We start from the raw sequence: 18,800 nt of genomic DNA, 5'->3' as shown, positions 1-18,800 counted from the left end.
GATCAGATGCCTAGAAAATGTGACTTACAAGAAAGGTTAAAAGAACTAGGACTATTTAGTTTAGAGAAAAGATGGCTGAGGGGGAATTTGGTAACAGTCTTCAAATATCTGAAGGGCAATTCAAGAGAATGGAGATAGGCTATTTTCTGTGCCTGTAGGAGATAGGACTAGGAGCAATGGCTTCAAATTGCAGCAGGGGAAATTTGGGTAGGATATTAGGAAGGACTTTCTCACTATGAGGGTAGTTAAGCATTAGAACATGCTACCTAAGCAGGCTGTGAAGTCTTCATCTCTGGATGTTTTTAAGAACAGGTTAGAGAGACACCTTACTGGGATGGTTTAATCAGAGATGATCTTGCCTTGAGCAGGGGGCTGGACTAGATGACTTCATGAGGTCCCTTCCAGTCCTACTTCCCTATGATCTTATGACAATCTAGGGCCTTTGTTTATCCACACATGAGGCGTGACATGTATAGCCACAGTTATGGTGCAGAATGGCTTCATTCCATTCTGCACCATAGATCATCCATGATTCCAAGATCATCTCTGCAGAAAAAGTGGATGTTCAGTTTCCATTTTCTATAAAAACTGGCTTCTTTCTTAAAGCTGCTAACCAGTGCCCTTTGTTATAGTGGTAGTTTTTGTTACTGTTTTTACTTTTGTGATGTAGATCCATGTACAGAAGGAACTGTACTGATATCCACAAACTTAATTTCATAAAGCCACTGAACTGCTCAGGATTCATACCAGCAACCTTGCATTACAAGCTCTAATACTAATACCCTGAGCCATCCAGTCCCCCCAAAGCAATAATTCTGTCCATTTGTTATCAGCCATTTAGGGGATTAAAGCTTTGATCTTGTAAAATGATGAATAGAATGCTGAGAGGAATGTGAGGGTACTCAGCAGATCTCAAGAGGCGCTCAACTCCTTGGAGGAAAGGTCTGAACTTGCCATTTCATGAGATTTGCAGCAGTGAAAGGAAAAGTATATACTAAAACCTCTGCCATCTTTTAAAGATGAAACATAAGATATGTGAAGTAATCTAAGCAACCTTCAGCCTGAGAAACATCTTGGACAATACATCTAGCCTTTTAGGCTGTATGTAGGGCCGGGGTAATGGAAGAAAAACCATGATGAATTATTAAATTACATAGGGAAGAACAACACACTTTGTCTGACATAATAAATTATCCCTTTCCACAGCCTGTGCAATTGCAGTTACTATGATGGAGAATTCAGGGTAAGTTGCAGGTAGAACTTTTCAATGCTAAAATCACATCAGTGGTCTTATTTCTTTTTTTTACTGTCAATTTCAAGAACAGGCGCTTTCTCTTTTATGTCCCAATGGGCAATCTTAGAGTATGCAACTGAGTGTTATTGCAGCTTGTAGAAACATACCTGAACTGGCCTTAAATTAGTCATTTAGAGGAACAAAACCAGTGAAGCCATGGGAGCATGGGCTTTGGTGCTAGCTGTAGAAGCCTGGGCTACCTACATTGATGGCTACCCCATGATGCATTTTGTGACCTATTTCTTCATTGCTGTTGCCATCTAAATTGTCTAGATTACAGCTAGCCCAGCTATGCCCACCTGTGCAGCAGGCACATCTCTAACTGCAGTTTAGGCATACTTAGTAGCAATCAGTGTATGGAGAGACAAAAGTAAAGGAATATGGAACTTGTCACTCGTAAGTGCATGTCAGCTGATTTAACAGCTTTGTCTGCATGTTTCTATCCTTCAGTAAGTGTCATGAAATCACAATCATTTACCCCTGGTTGAAAAAGATGGTACATGATTGTGCTTCACTTCCACTTACTGCAGGATAGAGCAGATAGGTTAAACAGTTACAACATCTTCAGCTGTAACATGGTAATGTCTCCCTTTCCCCTTTTTAAAGTGATGCAATTGATTTATCTGTCCATACACTCAGCCTCAAAAGAGAAACCACCATTTGGAAACTATACCACTCTCATACACTTGGGCCTGGTATGTACAGAGGTACCTTGGCAGTAATTGTGGGAATGTGGTAGTCGCATTTTAACCTCTATGGGTGTGTCCCTACATACAAGGGCATGCATTTGCCACAGTTAAAAGGGCAGCAGCACAAATTTGTGCCACTGCTTTTTGTCACTGTGCATGTCCCTGCATGTGGGGTTTGGTGCAGGGCAAATTGTCCCAGTTGGGGTAAGAGAGGCTGGGGCCAGCACCTGTGCTGGCCCCAGCAGCCTTACTTGGAGTTCTGGGGCCTTCTGGGGCAGGAGCGGTGTTAGTCCAGCTGCTCGGAGCCTGGCCCTGGTCAGCCAGGCTCTGTTTCTGGTGGCACACGTGGCTTCCACGTGTGCTGCACTGCTTTTTATTCCCCTGGGTTTTTTGACACTAGGATCACCATGTACATGTGGCTGTCTGAGGCACCACAAACTGCACATGCAGACATTCCCTGTGCTAGTACCTTGCAGTGTGGGTTTTTTTTTACCCCTGGAGATCTCAGGGTCAAAGAAACCCACCCTGAAATAAAGCAGGGTGGTGTATGTGGCAGCAGCATGGTTCATCCAAAACCAGCCACACTCCAGCTGCCATCCAGACTTCCTTCCATGGCTACAGCCCTGGGAGGCCCCCAGGTAGGGCTACTGGGGCTAGCACAGTTGCATGCCCCAGCCTCCCCTATCCCACCTGGGCTAGTTTGCCATGCACCAGAGTACACATGGCATGGGTGTTCCCTGGGGACAAGTAGCAGTGGCACAAGGTGTTTTGGTGCTACTTATCCCCGGGGCAACAAATGTCTGTGGTCATCTGGATATGCCCTTTGAGGTTCTACGAGGTTTTTTATATAATGTGAAAGATAGGATTAAATGTTTCAACCAAATAAATGATGATACTGACAACAGCAATAAATAAATAAGAGATCCAATATAACACTGGTCACGAACAACCAGAAACAGTTTTGGTCTGTTGTGTGTAGATGCTGGGTAAAGAGCTACATCATCCACAAAATCTAGGTCTTCAAGTTTCCTAGTGTCAACTCAAGAAATCCATAGTGTCCCCTTCAGTGGGGTTTTTTTGTGAACAAGTCCCTGGTTGGTTAAAAAACAGGGGTGATCATATATATTTTTGCTCCCTATCTTAAATTATCATGTTATTTTTTTTATTAATTTTATACAACAATTGCCTTTTCCATAAAGGTTTGATACTACTCTGTCTTCCATTTCTAACTTTTATCTTGCATAAATGTTTTTGTCAAAGATATCAAGGACTTTTTCAAAGCCAATATAGTTAATGATGATTGGTGTTTTGTACCTCAGTGCATGTCCTAGGATTTTTCACAACACAAGTATTTGTTCAGTATATGAAATCTTGTACTTCTCTCAGTTTCTTGTTTGTTTTTGATTTCATCTATCCTAATGTTGTCCTGCCATAAACTTTTTTCTGGGAAAGACAGTAATGTCATACTGTGTCAATTGTTACAATCCTATCTCCTTTCTTTAGGATTTGAATAATGTAGCTCTTTTTCTGTTTGTTTTTGTTTTACACTTGTTTTCCCCATGTACAATTGCAGATGTTAAATAGCAACTCAGTCATTCTTTTAGAACTGGCCTTTAAAAATGTTGACAGGTATTTGACATGTATTTGATACATCAAATGATTTCCTGTTCTTTAGTCCCTTAATTATTCACTGGCATCTACTTTCCTTAATAATTTCTTTCATAGTGAATGGCTCTGTACTGAGGTTGATAAGCTTTAGGGGCACTTCAATGCATGTAGCTGCAATTCTGAGTTTTAGTTTATTAAGAATTTCTTGAAAATGTGTTGTCTATTCATGTTCTTTTCAATTGTCTTGCATTTACTTTAACACCCCTGTTTTTTGTTCATAAACCATTACAAAATGGTGTCAGATTCATGTGTTGTTGTCTTATTCAATTTTCAGTTGATCCTCTTGAATTTGTTGTTTTCATATTCTGTCACTGAACTTTTCTCTTTTTTTTCTTTTTTTCTCAAATCACAGAATGTTATCTCACCTTTGTGGCATACCATATTATTGTATGATTTCCAGTTCTCCTTCATTTTTTTCTAAGTTTTATCATTCTCTGACTCAATTTGGTCTTTCTATACTAAACTGATTAGCAAAAGTATGATGATGTCTGGTGCCAGTTCCAGGACTGGGTCAAGAAGAACAGTTAAGAATGAGTCACTCATTCTTGCAAAAAACTGGACCACTATAGAGCGAGATATCACACTAAGATCAGGGAGATTATACATTGATACACCCTGCAATATACCTTATTATACACAGGCATACTTTGGAAGAGTTATGCATCATGGATAACTTAAAATAAACACACTGAAATTTATATAAGATACACGGCAATTACCTGACTAAACTACAGCAAATCAAATCAATCCTATTCTAACTGAAGGAACGGAGTCTCAGTTTTACCTCCAGAGATAGGGTTGGAGAGGAGTGGATATAAGGGATGACCGTTACCTGGCAATAGTAAATGTAAAAATAAAATTACAGAAAGTTACAAAGAAAAGACCTCCACAGTATGAGCAAAGTAAATATAAGTTTACATTACTGGTGATAAAATCACTTTGGCTAGCAACAATGCAGATCTGAGAATACCTAATGTTTGATTGATCCTTTGGAATGGATCAGAGAGCAGTAGGAATGGTACTTGGCTGTTTGTAGCTGTGCCTACCTCCTCCTTGAGCACTGTTTACTAGACACTGTGAAATCCAAAATGGCAAAAAAATACACAAAGCAAACTGCAGTAATATTTTAGTGCACTTTAAACATTCTGAATTTTTTCTCCATGGGAATACCTTTTTAAAACATAGATGCCAACGGTAAAGTCAAGTTCACAGAAATGTAGACACATACAAACACTGGTGTCTCCCTCACAATTCCCTACTTTACTGGAGGTGTCATGACAGTGTAGCGCTGCCTTAGGATCATGCTACTGAGATCTAAAAATAGAGGAAAAATGAAAAAGGTGATGAGTTTGAGGGCATCAGTAGAACTATTCCTCCAGCTGGTAATTACTCCAAGTAAGTCTATTTTTCTCATCAGTCACTTTAACACTCATTTGTCATCGAGAGTTTATTTTCCCTCCTGAAAAAGCATGTGTCCTAGGGATCCTAACTGTATTATCTGAGACAGAGGGATAGGGGAACTAATTCAGATGCATGCATAAGGACCCAAAGGGTTTATAGTTTTCTGATTCAGTAACATGATGCCTTAATTTCCCTATTGGCAAAACTCAGGAGATTTATCTATACACATGAAGTTGTGAGGTGTATTTTATTGTTTGTAAAAGGCTTTGAGATCCTTACTTTCAGAGGACAATGGGATTATACATGTATTTTTATGATGTTGGTTACAATAATTAATTAGCACCTTAGTTTTCACTTTTTTTTTACTACAGAAAAAAATAGAGCAGTCCTTTATGGGAGGTGGACTTGATGACCTGTGGAGGTCCTGTCCAGCCTTGTTTCTCCGTAATTCTCCTGCAAAGAACTCAGAAAGGTCACACCAGAATATTTTGGATACTGGGGACTCCTATTTAAAATCTCTAGGCTTGTGAATCATGGTATGTGCACCTAAGACTGCTACCGTTGTGTGGCACCCTGTGGCATCCTGGAAAGGCTCTCAAGGCACCTCAGGGCCCCCTGGGGGACAATCCCTGGGCTAAGCGGTCAGGGCAGCAGGTGGCACCACTAGGTGGGAGCCCTTTGCTGCCTGGAGGGGTGCCAGGAGGCCTTTGCTGCATGTAGGTGACCAGTGTGACCTAGGCCAGCCCCTGTGGGCGTCATGGCCCTAGCTGCAGTGGAACAAGGTCCCCTGGGCTGGGTGTAACCTCATGCTGGGCAGTGTTACCAGGTATACCATAATTATCATATTTGCACCATAATTAACCCCTTGTATGGTGTTCAATCAATAACAGTAAAAGCGTTCAAAATATATGTATCTTGGGGCATAGGTTGTAGCCCTGTTGATCTAAGGACACAGGCAGACAAAGGTCTTTGGGTAAATCCAAAATCTTTTATTAGACCAACTAAATAGTTGGAAATTTTTTTCTTAGCAAGCTTTTGAGTTTAGAAACCCTTAGTCAGGCTGAAGAAGCATCTGCAGTTGGTGCGTGCTCTTCCTGGATGAGCCACCTTCCTGGATGGAAGAACACACACCAACTGCAGGCACTTCCTCAGCCTGACAAAAGGTTTCTAAACCAGAAAGCTTGCTAAGAACATTTTTTTTCCAACTATTGAGGTGTTCAAAATGTACAGTATTTTTTGAGGCAGCTCATTGATGCAGCATATTCAAAACCCAAATCACTCTCACAGATTTTAACTGACTTCTGGGTTTGCTTTTTTTTTTTTAATGTTTTTTTGCACCGGTCCTGGAAGCACTGCAATACCAGGTCAATGCATGGAGTGGATGGAGCTGCCAGCTCTTTCTGATGACTGTTGGCCTCAAAAAGAAAGACATGCATCAACTTTGATGACCTGGTTCTCACTCACTCTTCGAGGAGTTACGGGAGCAATATAAAGGAAATAGGGAAGACGCTGCCTTGCATATATATTTGCAGATTTTTCGCATCGTTTTTCAGCAAACACGAGAATTCTGAACTTCCAATATGATCATGTCACATTTCAGACCTGCCAACGCTGGTGCTGCGACTCTCCTGCTCTGCACCCCTTGGCTGGACTGGAGCTCCTGCGCCCGGGGCGGCTCCGCAAGCTGTCCACAACGCCACTCCACAGCCAGGCTAGGAGCCTGCAGTTCCCCCTCCGGCCTGCAGGTGGCGCTGCCGCCCAGCGCCCGCCCGGGGCCTCCTCCCTCCCCGGCTCGCCGTGACTTACGATAACAAACCGGCGCGAGGGGCGGGCGCTGGTGCCGCACCAGGCCCGGGCGGCGGCGGCAGCAGCGGCAGCAGGGACCCGCGGCCTCGCGCCATGTCGGACATGGAGCAGCAACCGCTGAGCCTGGAGCTGCTGCCCACGGACCCGTTGTTGCTCGTCCTCAGCTTCCTGGACTACCGCGACCTCGTGAGGTGGGCCCGGCGCGGGGGGTGGGGGGCAGCGTTCCAGAGTGACGTGTCTTCCCCCGGGGGCGTTCGAAAATGACGTGTCCTCCCCCCACAACCGCGAGTGTTCCAAAGTGACGTCTCGCGCCCTCCCCCCGCCTTCGAAGCCTGGGCGTTGCCCCCAACGGTCGCTGGTGGGGAGGGGTTGTGAGGGGCAGGTGCCCACTCCACGCTCCAGCCACTGCACCCGTGGGGCTGACAGGAGGTGGTGGGGGCTCCCTAGCCCCGGGATGTGGTTGGCTGGCTGTTCTGAGGGGTGCGGCTCGTCCTCCTAGTCATCATCACCCCAGGCTGGAAGGGGAGCAAAGGTGGCTGCATGCCCGCTTGGAATAGGGGTGTGACTGGTTGGACCTGTTGGGGAGCAGCCGAGATGGGGAAAAAAAAGAAAGGTGTCTGGTGTCTTCCTGCAACTGTTTGTGGCACCAATAGCTGGAGTGGGATGGGTGAGGGGAAAAAAGGAGCGGGTGCGACCCGCCATAGGTACCCATTTGCTGCTGCCAAAAGGTGAGGATGGGCGAGTGGGGCGGACCTGGGGAAGAAGTTGAGGCAGGAAAACATGGGTGGGATCCTGAGGTCGCGCTCAGAGGGACACTGCAGCCCTGGCAGCCCAGGAGTGATGTGACAGGCAAGGGTTTCTCAGGATGATGGCTTTGGTTAGCGGGGTCGATTTCAATGAGCTTTCGCAGCCGGAAGAGGTTCTTTCTCGGGTTCATCATCTTTTCCACGCCTCGGACCCGAGGAAGGACGCCTTTTCTTTTGAAAGCTCATCTGATTCTGTTTCAGCTGTGCCATGAAGGGGAGATCTTACTTTGGACCAAAAGGTCCTTGTCCTTTCTGCAACATTTAAGCATTTTAAGGAGCCTCTGCCTCAGTGGTGAAGGAGTCCCACAGCCCACCTTTTTTTCTGGCTTACAGTCTATCCTGGTTCAGCAGTGGAGTGAATGTGGTGATTTAAACATCAGATATCACACTTCATAAGAAATAGAAAAAGGGCAAGGAGTAAGCAGTTGTCAGTATATGTCCGAAGTTGTCACGGTTAGAGCATTGTCTAGGGGCTGGCAACCACGTTGGCAAAATATCCTTAACTGTGGCGTTAGGGACAGTAGCCGGGAGTTTGCATACATGAGAAACAAAAGAAATTCTCGTAACTGCACAAGCCTGTTACTAGCTGAAGATGGGACAGTGAAAAGGGTGTAAAAAAGGTAAAAGTGGGCACTTCTACATTTCATATACACTTTGCATACTGCGCATTTAGTTTAGTACTTGTTTAATAAAGTACTAAGTAAATGTGCGGTGTGGTGAGTTACTGCACAGTAGCACTGGCACATGTTTTTTTCGTGATGCTCACAACATAGCCTAATAACACTGTGCAGTAGGCTATTAGCATGGTTTTCACTGTGACACAGTACCGCACAGTGTTGGTAGGCTAATGTGCATTAAGTGTCTTGTATAGGTGTGCCCACTGTTAAATATTTCTGTTCCTAGGTCTGTGCTAGGAATGAAGCAAAAGGTGATACTCATCCAGAGAATATTAGGCAGCTACTACTAATAAACATTTCTAAATCAGCAAGCTTGGATAACTTGCTCCTTTAGGAATTGGTTCAAGACCAATCTCTGGCCCCCTAGTGTTCATTTTTAATTATCCCAAGTATTCCACAGCTTTTCTGGAAGACTGGAAGAGATGTTAATGTTGTGGTGAACCCAGTACTTGTAGTTAGCCTAGCATCAGTCAGTCCTGGGTAAAATAATAGAAAAGATGATAAGGGATTAGAGAGAAATGTCAGTCAAAATGTTTTTTTGGAAAATGTCTTGTCAGACACATCTGATTGCATTCTTTCTGGTGATTACAGGTTTGGCTGATAAAAGTAGCAGAAAAAGCATATTGCATTTACACTAAGTCATTTGTCTTGGTACTGAATACTGTTATGATTTTAAAAATTGGTGTTACGTGGTATCTGTGTATCACAGTAAGTGTAGAAATTGCGAACTGGCAAGTCTCAAAGTACTTGTCCAGGAGGAATAGTCACAAATTGAAGTGTTTCCAATAGGATTCTGCAAGGACTGGTACTAGGCCCAATACTGTTAAACATTTTCATTATTAAATTGGAAGTAAAGTATACAGATGAATGAAAATTCATAGCTACTCCAAAGGTGGGCTTAATAGTAAATAATGGGGAAGAGAAGGCAGTTTTACAGAGGGCATCCACACGGGTACCTTTGGAGTCATTTCAAAAGGGCAGCAGCCATTAGGATGGTAAATGTGGGTAAGTTGGAAGCAATCTTGATCTCTGTAGGTATGGACAAATGTACATTTAGAGGCATTCTAAATGGGCATCAACTTCTGTGTTCTAATTTTACATATGGAGAAGCCAGAAAATGATTCAGATGTAGCAAAACTGCTTCAATTTTTACATACGATAAAGCTGTTTTAAAGTGGGAGTGGTTTTGGAACATTTGCATTGTTTTCTGGCTTCTCCATGTGTAACAGTTGGAATGTAAGAGTTGATGCCCTACTGTAGGTATACATGTCCATACCTGGAGAGTGGGATTCCTTTGTAAGATTGGGCTACTCAGATAAAATTAGTTTAACAAATCCAGGAACAAGAAGTGCAGAATGTGGAGATGTGCCCTGAAGTGTAGTGATCCTGAAGAGCAGCAGTTGGCAACCTTTTGCAGGTTGCTGGGCCAGAGGTAGGCAGGTACTAGGACCCCCCCCCCCCCGCTGTTGCCACTTCTCCTTGTGGAGGCATGGGAAGAACAGCCGTACTCACTGAAGAGCTCCAGTGCCAAAAGCTCATGGCTGCAGGCTGGATCCAGTGGGTCTGTGGGCTGTAGGTTGTTGAAGAGGATTAAAAGACCATAATGGGCACAACTTGGCTGCTTGTATGATGTTGTGGTGGAAAGAGTAAAAGAAGTGGATGTGTAATATGAGTAGTGATGGGGTGGAGTGCCATTTCTTTTTTTTTTTTTAACATCTATAAGCAGCATTGATGAGACTGGTACTGGGCAGTTTGTGCTGAAAAATTGGAAAGAGTACAGAGAAGAGCCACAAAATTGATTTACGGGTTAGAGAAAATGTCTCAAATGAGGCTTTCAGAGCTTAATCCACTTGATTTGAGAGGTCTTGGGGTTAGGCTATATAAACTACATCCATATATGTATTGGGTACGGAAGACCTCTTCAAGCAAGTTGAAGTGGATATAATAAGAATCAATAACTGGATCCCTAAGCTGCACGAATTCAGATTAGAAATTGGATGTGTCCTATATTTATTTTTAACGCATGAAGATTGTGGAGGATTTCCATCCCCAGTCTCTTCCCTGTTTCTCCTGCTAGCTTTTTTCCCCTCTATCATTGTCTTCTTACTGGTTGCTAAGCAACCAGCTTGGCCTACGTGACCTGGACCAGGTGAGAGGGGGGGTGAATTTTCCTTTCTATTCTAAGCGGAGACCTCATGGCCCGGGGTGGGGGGGGAAGGGCCAGTAGCCCCTTTCACTCCACCATGTAGTGATTATGCTTTTCAAATTGGTTGGCTAGCAGCCAACAACTGCTGGCCTTCATTGGGTCCCCAAAGGTGATGTCAAAAGGTCTATATAAGCCAAGACTGCCCAGTAGCTGGGGCAGAGCAGCTATGATGAAGACACATTCAGGAGCTGAAACATCTGCTGCTCTACTCACTTCAGCATCTTGAGCGAGAAATTGCTGAAACCTATCTAAATGTATAGCTTGCTATAAAGTAGATGCGTGATCAAAGGCTACCTAGCCACACTGTTTGCTCTAGGGTTATTCTGTAGTACTTCTCTATTCTGCACCCTTCCCCAAGCCTTCCCTCTGAGCCAATAAAGTTTTTCACTGTATCAATGGTGGACTCATTGGGAGAGACATGCCTTTGTATCCCCTTGGTCGACTTACTAAGGGAGGCTACCTTTTGTGGTTCAGGCTAAAGGAAGCACCCCAAGCTTTTGCAGTGGGTCCAGCACCCTCAAGGTCTACAAGGCCTGTGTACCCCAGGGGGCACAGGGCCGAAGACAGACCAGATCCCTTGGGTGATGGCAGCAATACCCCCAGGCCTGTGGGTGTGCTCCAGGGAGGTGCTTGGAGCTTGTCAGGTGGACGGTGCAGTGAGGTGGGTAGCTCAGCTCAGGAGCACCCCCTACTGGCCTGTCACAAAGATAACTGACTGTTGGAACAAGCTACAGGGGTGAGTGGAGGATTCTCCATTTTGATTTGATGCCATCAGATCAAGATTGGGAATGCCTGTCTGGAAGTTATTTTAGCTGGACACAGGATTAGGTTCTCTGCAGGGGAAATGGCTGAAATTCAACAGCCTGTAATACCCAGGAGGTTCAAACACCTGAACTGACCTTACATTATACATCTATGAAAAATAAACCTATTTTTTGCCTTTTATCACTGAACATGTCATTGATGTATTGTCATATTTTCTTATGCCTTATGTTTCTGCTGCTCATAATGCTGTCCCCTGTGCCCATGGCATTAAAATGTTCCTTATTACACTTGTCTTATCACTTTGAAACTTTTTTGTCTCCCCATGTACCAGTGTTGCACAGTGCTGTGGGCTATTGCTGCATCACTTTTTTGTTGTTACACTGCCACTGCATGAAACTGATTTTGCAGGCTGGAGGCAGAACATTTTGCAGGTCTGTGGGTCTTGCAAGTAACTTCAGATTTTATAGCTCCATCTGTAGTCAAGTTTTACAAGAGACAAGATACTGCATTAAAATCAGAATGCTCTCAGAAATACAATATGGGTGGCAACCATGACTTAGTTGCATGTGATTGTTTAACTTCAGGGGGTAGTGCTACCTGCAATTAGTTGACATGGTTTGATGTCAGAGTTAGAATGTAAGAGTTGATTCCCTTTTGAAACGGCTCTAAGTGTACATGTGTCCATACCTAGAGAGATTGAGATTGGCTTGTTTGGATAAAAATAGTTTGATAAATCCAGGAACAGGAAGTGCAGAATGTGGAGCTGTGTCCTGGAGATCAGTGACTCAGAAAAGCAGCAGTTGCTGGGCCAGAGGGACCCAGCTCAGCTCAGAAGTTCTTTATCAGATTATGTCCATTAGATGAGTGTCTGTGGTATCTTGCGGTATAGTAGCATATCTGCTCTAGAGTTAGAAGTTTAAAAAAATAAAATAAAAAGGGAGGAGTAACAGATTAAGCAACCATGGAAACATTTCTGACTAAATTAGGTTGGGGGAAGGAAGGATACCTCTTTTTCTCAGGTCAAGACTATTTTTTATCTTGTCTTGCATCCATGTCTAGGCAGATCTGAGGGTTGTCTACAAAAGAAGCCAGCATTCATGGTATTAATGTGGATAAGATCTTGCTTAAGAAATCATGTTGCATGGAGCACATTAACCTTAATCTATATTCTGAGGTATCAGATTCAGGGAAAATAAAAGCTGTTCCTAAAATTTGTTATTTTTTCTGTAAGATGGCTTGTTCAGGGGATTTTTTGGAATTAATCATTAAAAATATAATCCAGTTAATGTTTCCCAATTTAGTCTGCAAAAAAACCTACCATGTCTTCTTCAAATTCCTTCTTTATCTGTAACCTACATTGTAACTCCTCAGCTACTGTTTAGGCAGGCAGTTTAGGAATTCTCTTGTGTACTTTAAAATTAAAAACCAAAAGAAGGAATTAAAACTATGTAATGGTACAGATGTTTAACCTCCAGTAGCAACTTCCTTGGAGTACTTTAACCCTGGCTGTTCCAGGATTATTTTTCTCCCTGAGTGGCCATTTTTGATCTAGGAGAAAAAAACCTGAACATCTATATCAGGGGTGTCCAACCTTTTTGAATGTGGGGCTGGATCATGAACTTTTTATCACCCAGTGGGCTTGCGAGCCATATTCAAAGAACTCACAGGAAGCGGTATCGCATCACACTCCCTCCCCACCCCCCCGAAATGAAAGTACAGTGTTTACTTTCATTTCCCGTCGCAGCACCTCGGGCCTCAGAAAAAACCTTGGAGGGCCACATGTTGGACAAGCCTGATCTATATGTTTGTGGTTTCTGCTGGGAGAGCAGAATTTCTCCTGGTAGAAACTTACTGTCTGTACTTAGCCAACATTTATTATTGCAGGGAAGGTGAAATAAGAGCTTTTTGATGATGGATGAAGGGAGAATCCTAGAGGGCATAATTGTAGTTTGAGTATCTGTTTGATTAAAAATGCGGTTTGTTACCACAACTTGTACCTCTTCTTGACAGGCTTGTTTTTAACATACCTTATTTACTTGAAAAGATGAGGGTAAACTTCCCCTTCAAATCAGCAAGGAGGAGGGAAAAAAAGTCTTGTCTTGGATTTGTGTGCTGGCTAAGGGCAGGCCAGGATACATGGGGTAGGGGAGCAAGGAGTGGGAGTCTGGCCGCTCAGCCCCTACCACTGAGATGACCTTCAACTAGTTAGATTATATACGTGGGAAATTGTAGCAAATCCATCATTTTCCCTGTATAGAATCTAATTACTGGGAGCAGGTCATCTTAAATTTGAAGTTGTCTTGGTTTCTGTAAATAGTACTTTTATCAGCCATGTTAATCATACAAGTCTAAGCATAATGTATAAAATTTCTCACTTTTTAAAATTGGTTGAAATTTTATAACTTTATGGGTTTTTTTCATAAAGTACAATATTTAATATCATGCCTTATGCTTGTCCTTTGTTGTTTTACTGATTTGTGTAATCAGACTTACTACTGGTGTGTTTTTATAGCTGTTGCTATTTAAGTCGAAGATTAAACCAGCTATCCAGCCATGATCCATTATGGAAAAGACATTGCAAGAAATACTGGCTTATATTTGAGTAAGTATGGATAGTATTTTTGTGAACAAAAATTTGATGGCAGAAGAAATTTTTAACTAGTTCAGCTGGGCGGCATCATTATTTCAGATGATGATCTGTTGGTACAATATCACCAGAGTTGTTAGAGAAGCTTTAGGCGACATGAGTTGAACAAATCTGGTGTTCTCATCAGAATGTACTTAGACAGTTATTTAATATTGTACTATTTCTTACGTACATGCTGGGTTGAGGTCCTCTAGTGCAGGAAGCTAGCTAAGTAATATTTACAGTGCCATAAATGTGTGGGGAGTCTTGGATTTAAATGTTGTTTGTATTCCAAAGAGTATACAAACTAACACCATTATTCTGCAAACTGCACAGATGACACTTGGCTTCTTCAGACTTTCAGGAATGGGACCTTGGGATAGACTGGGGGTGGGTGCATAGGCTGGATCTGGCCTGCCAGTTGATTTTATCCAGCCTGTGTCTGCCCCTGCGGCACCCTGGATGGTGCTGAGCCCTTCCTGCTCTCACTCCATGCCTGCTGATGGAACTGTCCCAGCTTATATATGCAGTGCTGCTTAGCTTCCCACACCTCCAGCTTCTCCCCCTCTCCTCCGACTCCTTTCCCTGCTGCACTGCTCTGGGTAGCATGTAGGGCTGGGAAGCAGCAGTGGTGCTGGGCGCCACATGCCCAGCTAGGCAGAGAGGAAGCTGCAGCCAGGCAGCTCCTGCCCCAGCTGCGGGGCTCTAGCTTCAGCTGCCGGCCTTCTTTCACCCACTTGGTCACCCACAGGTACCTACTCATCACACCACTTGTGGGTGCACCTGCCCTGCACCGCCTGGGCAAGCTCTGCTGCACATGCCTCCTGTCCCCGCAACCTGCAGCTGGCTCCTGGGATCTACTGGGCAGGCATCCCTCCTTACATGTAAACCCCCCACCCCCGACACCCTTCCTCCACAATACACAAGAGTAAAACTTTATTTTGAGCTATTATGCAATTACCTCTATATATACTACTTAATTTTGTCCTGATTTGTGTTTTTTTTAAATTTTTTAAAATAAAACTAAAATATATTATAGTAGATGTTTGATTTTTAGTATATGATTTGTTTTTTATCTATACTTTGTTAAAATGATATCTTTTGAAAGATTTTCTGTGTGTGGGTCTTGACAGCTCACCAAAACTCATTAAGTGGCCTGCCAGCCAAAATAATTGCCCACCCCTGGCATAGACAAAACTTGGCAAGTGATGGTGACCAATGAAGTGTGAGAGCAGGGAAATGGAAAGGCAAAGATCATTAAAATTATTGTTCACAAATATTTGACATCTCTATAAATACAATAACTGCATATTTAAATTTCTTGGGTTAATTGTATTCTATATATGTTTTTATTTAAAGTAGGAATCACTAAATACAAAAAGCAACCTTACTGTATTTGGAAAAATTACATTTCTTAGAGGAGAGGTCTGTTCAAGTAGCACATCGCATCTGAAAGCTGTAGTATTTGCAGTGTCTTGGCTTGAATAGCTAATATGGTGGGAAATATGCAAAGAGAGTGAATTCCATTGTCAGCCTGTTCTCTCAACTTCTTTGGAGATGTCAGTCTCAATCCTTATGAATGAGAACTGTCTGGTATCATTGCACCTCAGCTTAGTGATCATTCAGGATGTCCAGGTTCTTTACAGCTCAGGATCTCCAATTCCTTGAGGAGCTAGTCGTATACCTTGGTGGAAGGACCATGTAATTATACCTGAGTCTTGTGAATACCAGTGCTTACCATATGGTGGTCTGCTGTCAATTATATTTTTGTATAAAAAGGCATAGAGGGAATACCTAGTTTTAAAGTTCCTTTCAGTGATTATTTTGATCATTCTAAGTTTGTGAGGGGTTCATGTTTTTTAATGAGAATAAATACTACACACATTGTCAGTAACCAAGCGCATCTCCCTTTTCTGATAATCTCAGAAAGGCTTTTCTTTTGTTATACCCAAAAGAGTTGGTTAAAGTGCTAAACCTTACAAGTTCTATGTTGTGTTCTGTGTATATGCCCTTTCAGATTTAAATTCAGTCCCCAGTATTTGCATTTTTATTTTAAAACACGAGGTGTTTAGTGCTATTCAGCAAACAAAAATTGAATCCCACATCAGTTTCTAATGGATAATTCTTGTTGTATGTGGTGCCTCATCTGCAGAGGAACTTTCATTTCGTGACTTGGTTTCTGGTCCTACATTTTACTTACAAAATGGTCCTGTTTTAAGAGCCCACTGCACTTACCTGTGATCTGATTGAGTGTCCTTTAAATTTTCAGCTTTAAAGTGTCCTATCTCTTTTAAATAAATACTATGTTAACTTTCCCTGGAAAAGATAATTGATCAAAATGTCAAAAACTGGTAAATCAATATATTAATATATTGGATACTTGTCAGAAAGAATTCAACATGTGTAACTTTAATGTGATTTTTTTTTAAAAGTGTTTCTGGCTATATTTATTATAGCAGTGTTGATATTACTTGATGGAAACGAAAGATTTTTATTGTTCATGTCTCTTTAGGGAAGAGAGAACTCGGCGAAATCAGACCTGGAAGGCTATCTTCAAAAGTTTCTACATTGACTTAGGAAGATATATTCAGTATTATGCTATGCTGAAAAAAGCCTGGGATGATCTAGAGAGATACCTAGGGCAGCGGTGTCCACGGATGATTGGTTCTTTGAAAGGTAGTGTGCAAATTCATTCTCTTTTTATTATAAATCCAAGGTAAACTTGTAGAGTGTGTTTTATACTCATTCCATCTTTAAAGTACTTGATGTGAGCTGAAATACCAGCTTTTGATAAATGGAATCTCCTCCTCCACAATTATTGCTCTCTTTTGGATGTGAGCTTATTCTGCCTTTTCTTTCTCATGGAGTTCACAAGCTTAAGCAAACATGAGTTCATGACATTTTCTGACATCCTTCATATCATGGCCCAAGTGAACCAAGTAGAAGGCAGTGTAGCTTTGCACCATATAGATTTAATAAAGACGATAAATAAATATACAGCACAAGCTTTCATGGGCTGAAGTTTACTTCATCACATGCTGTGAAAGGACATGCATGAAGCAGTGTATAGGAAGGAGAGAAATTTTAATAAAAAAGAAGGTAAGGGATGGGGAGAGGAGCAAGAAAATGAGGTTCAGATTTGAGTCCCCTTAACAGAAATGGCCTTTTGCCAGCCCTGTCTTCCTTAAGTCAGTCTGGAAGCACAAGTGTTTCAGCAGTTCACAATGTTATGTTCTTGGCCTGTAGGAGAGATGTTCTTAAGTGTTTGGGACCCAAAACATCCTAGGTGAAAACAAACATCTACATTTATATAGGAAACTCTTGTTATTGGTGCAAATTCCAGAATATAATAAAAATTGTCCTTTCTCTGTGCCTTCCTCAGTTCTAAACTGATCACTGTCCTGCAGTGGTGCACTCACTCATTGTGCCCAAAGGCTACGGCAGGGATTGGCAACCCCTGGCACACTTACCAGATCATGTTGTGCAAGGCCATTTTCTTTGGATGCCACAGCTGCCCTGGGCTCTGGGTAGCTTCTGTCAGCTGGGAAGCTATAAACAGCTGCATGGGGCTCTGCAGCCCCAGCACCAGTTCTGTGGCTGTGGCAGCTGTGCATGCACCTCTGGGCACATGGCTGGGAAGGGACCTGGGGCAGCGCAACCCTGGCTCCTCCTCACCGTCTCCCAGAGGCATGTGTGCAATTGCTGTCAACATGAAGCTGGTGCCAGGGTTGCAGAGCCTGGCACAGCTGCTTTCAGCTGCCTGCTACTGCTGTCCAGAGCCTGGGCTGGCTGTGGAAGGCAGCTGAGAGGCTCTAAACAGCTGCACTGGGCTCTGGAGCTTTGGCATTGGCTCCATGGTAGTGGCGGCAGGTGCATGGTGGAGAAGGGACTGGGGAAGCACAACCCTGGCTCCTCCCCTGCCATCCTCCTGGAGGCACTGGCAGGCACGGCTACTGTGGAACTGGTGCCGGGGCTACAGAGCTTGGCACAGCTGTTTGCAGCCTCCCAGCTGCCTGCTAAAGCTGCCCAGAGCAGTCAGCTATGGCAGGCAGTTGGGAGGCTTCAAACATCTGCACTGAGCTCTGGAGTTCCAGCATTGTCTCCCTGGCAGCAGCGGGTGCGCACATGGTTTGCAGCACATGGTGGGGAAGGTGTTGGGGCAGCGCAACCTTGGCTCCTTCCCTGCCATCCACCCGGATGTATGTGTGCAGCCACCGCCAGCAATGAGGATCAGGCCCCTTGAAGCACCCCCATCTCTGGCGTGCCAAATTGAGGTGTGGGTGGAGGTTGGGGTGATTTTTGTTACTCCAGTCAAAAATGCTGCCGACTCCTTGGCTATAGTATCTCTTTAGGGTGGGGATCAAAGGGCAAGGAGCTGTGGCTATTGTGCATTCAGCATTGCACTTACGTGACTCTACCATTTCTTGTTTGGGCAGTTGCATATATGTCATGTTTTAGTATGGTATGACCTGGCACCATACTTGGTTAATACAGACATAACTAAAGAAGGTGCTGTTCTATTGAGTAACCCCTGGTTTCATGTGCATGTGTTAGTCCAGGGGCAGGCAATTATTTTGGGCAGAGGGCTACTTACTGAGTTTTGGCAAGCCATCGAGGGCTGCATTATAGGCAGCCAGGGGCAGATAAATATTAATTTTCTAAATTTTTTTAAGGGCCCCGCGGGCTAGATAGAATGACCTGGCGGGCTGCATTTTGCCCACCCCTATGTTAGTCCTTTGCTACAGAACAGTAGCCTGCTATTGAGGTAAGCGGCAGGTGGTAAACTTGCTATTTGCTTGAACAAGGTGGTTACAAATGTAGACTTTTTTATTTATAATGTGTGAAACCTTAGATTTTTGTTT

At 43.3% G+C, this 18,800-nt stretch overlaps 1 protein-coding gene across 2 annotated transcripts in view; it reads left to right on the top strand.

The window, feature by feature from the left end:
- Window positions 1–6,772: 6,772 nt before the first annotated feature.
- The window catches only part of FBXO3 (F-box protein 3), a 30,297-nt gene continuing 18,269 nt past the window's right edge, over window positions 6,773–18,800 (top strand). Inside the window, exons 1-3 of one of the 2 annotated variants that reach the window (XM_090032916.1) lie at window positions 6,839–7,049; window positions 13,825–13,914; window positions 16,451–16,614. In XM_090032916.1, the coding sequence (XP_089889042.1) occupies window positions 6,952–7,049; window positions 13,825–13,914; window positions 16,451–16,614 (352 nt within the window). In that variant the 5' untranslated portion in view covers window positions 6,839–6,951. Of the gene's footprint in view, window positions 7,050–13,824; window positions 13,915–16,450; window positions 16,615–18,800 lie in introns of both variants that reach the window. The other variant, XM_090032915.1, reaches the window with a different exon arrangement.

This window comes from Crocodylus siamensis, chromosome 2 (assembly GCF_052110815.1).
Source record: "Crocodylus siamensis isolate JL-2025a chromosome 2, ASM5211081v1, whole genome shotgun sequence".
In the NCBI taxonomy this organism is placed as follows: Eukaryota; Metazoa; Chordata; order Crocodylia; family Crocodylidae; genus Crocodylus; species Crocodylus siamensis.
Note: the sequence above shows the minus strand (reverse complement) of the source record. Positions and strands in the feature narration are given on the sequence as shown.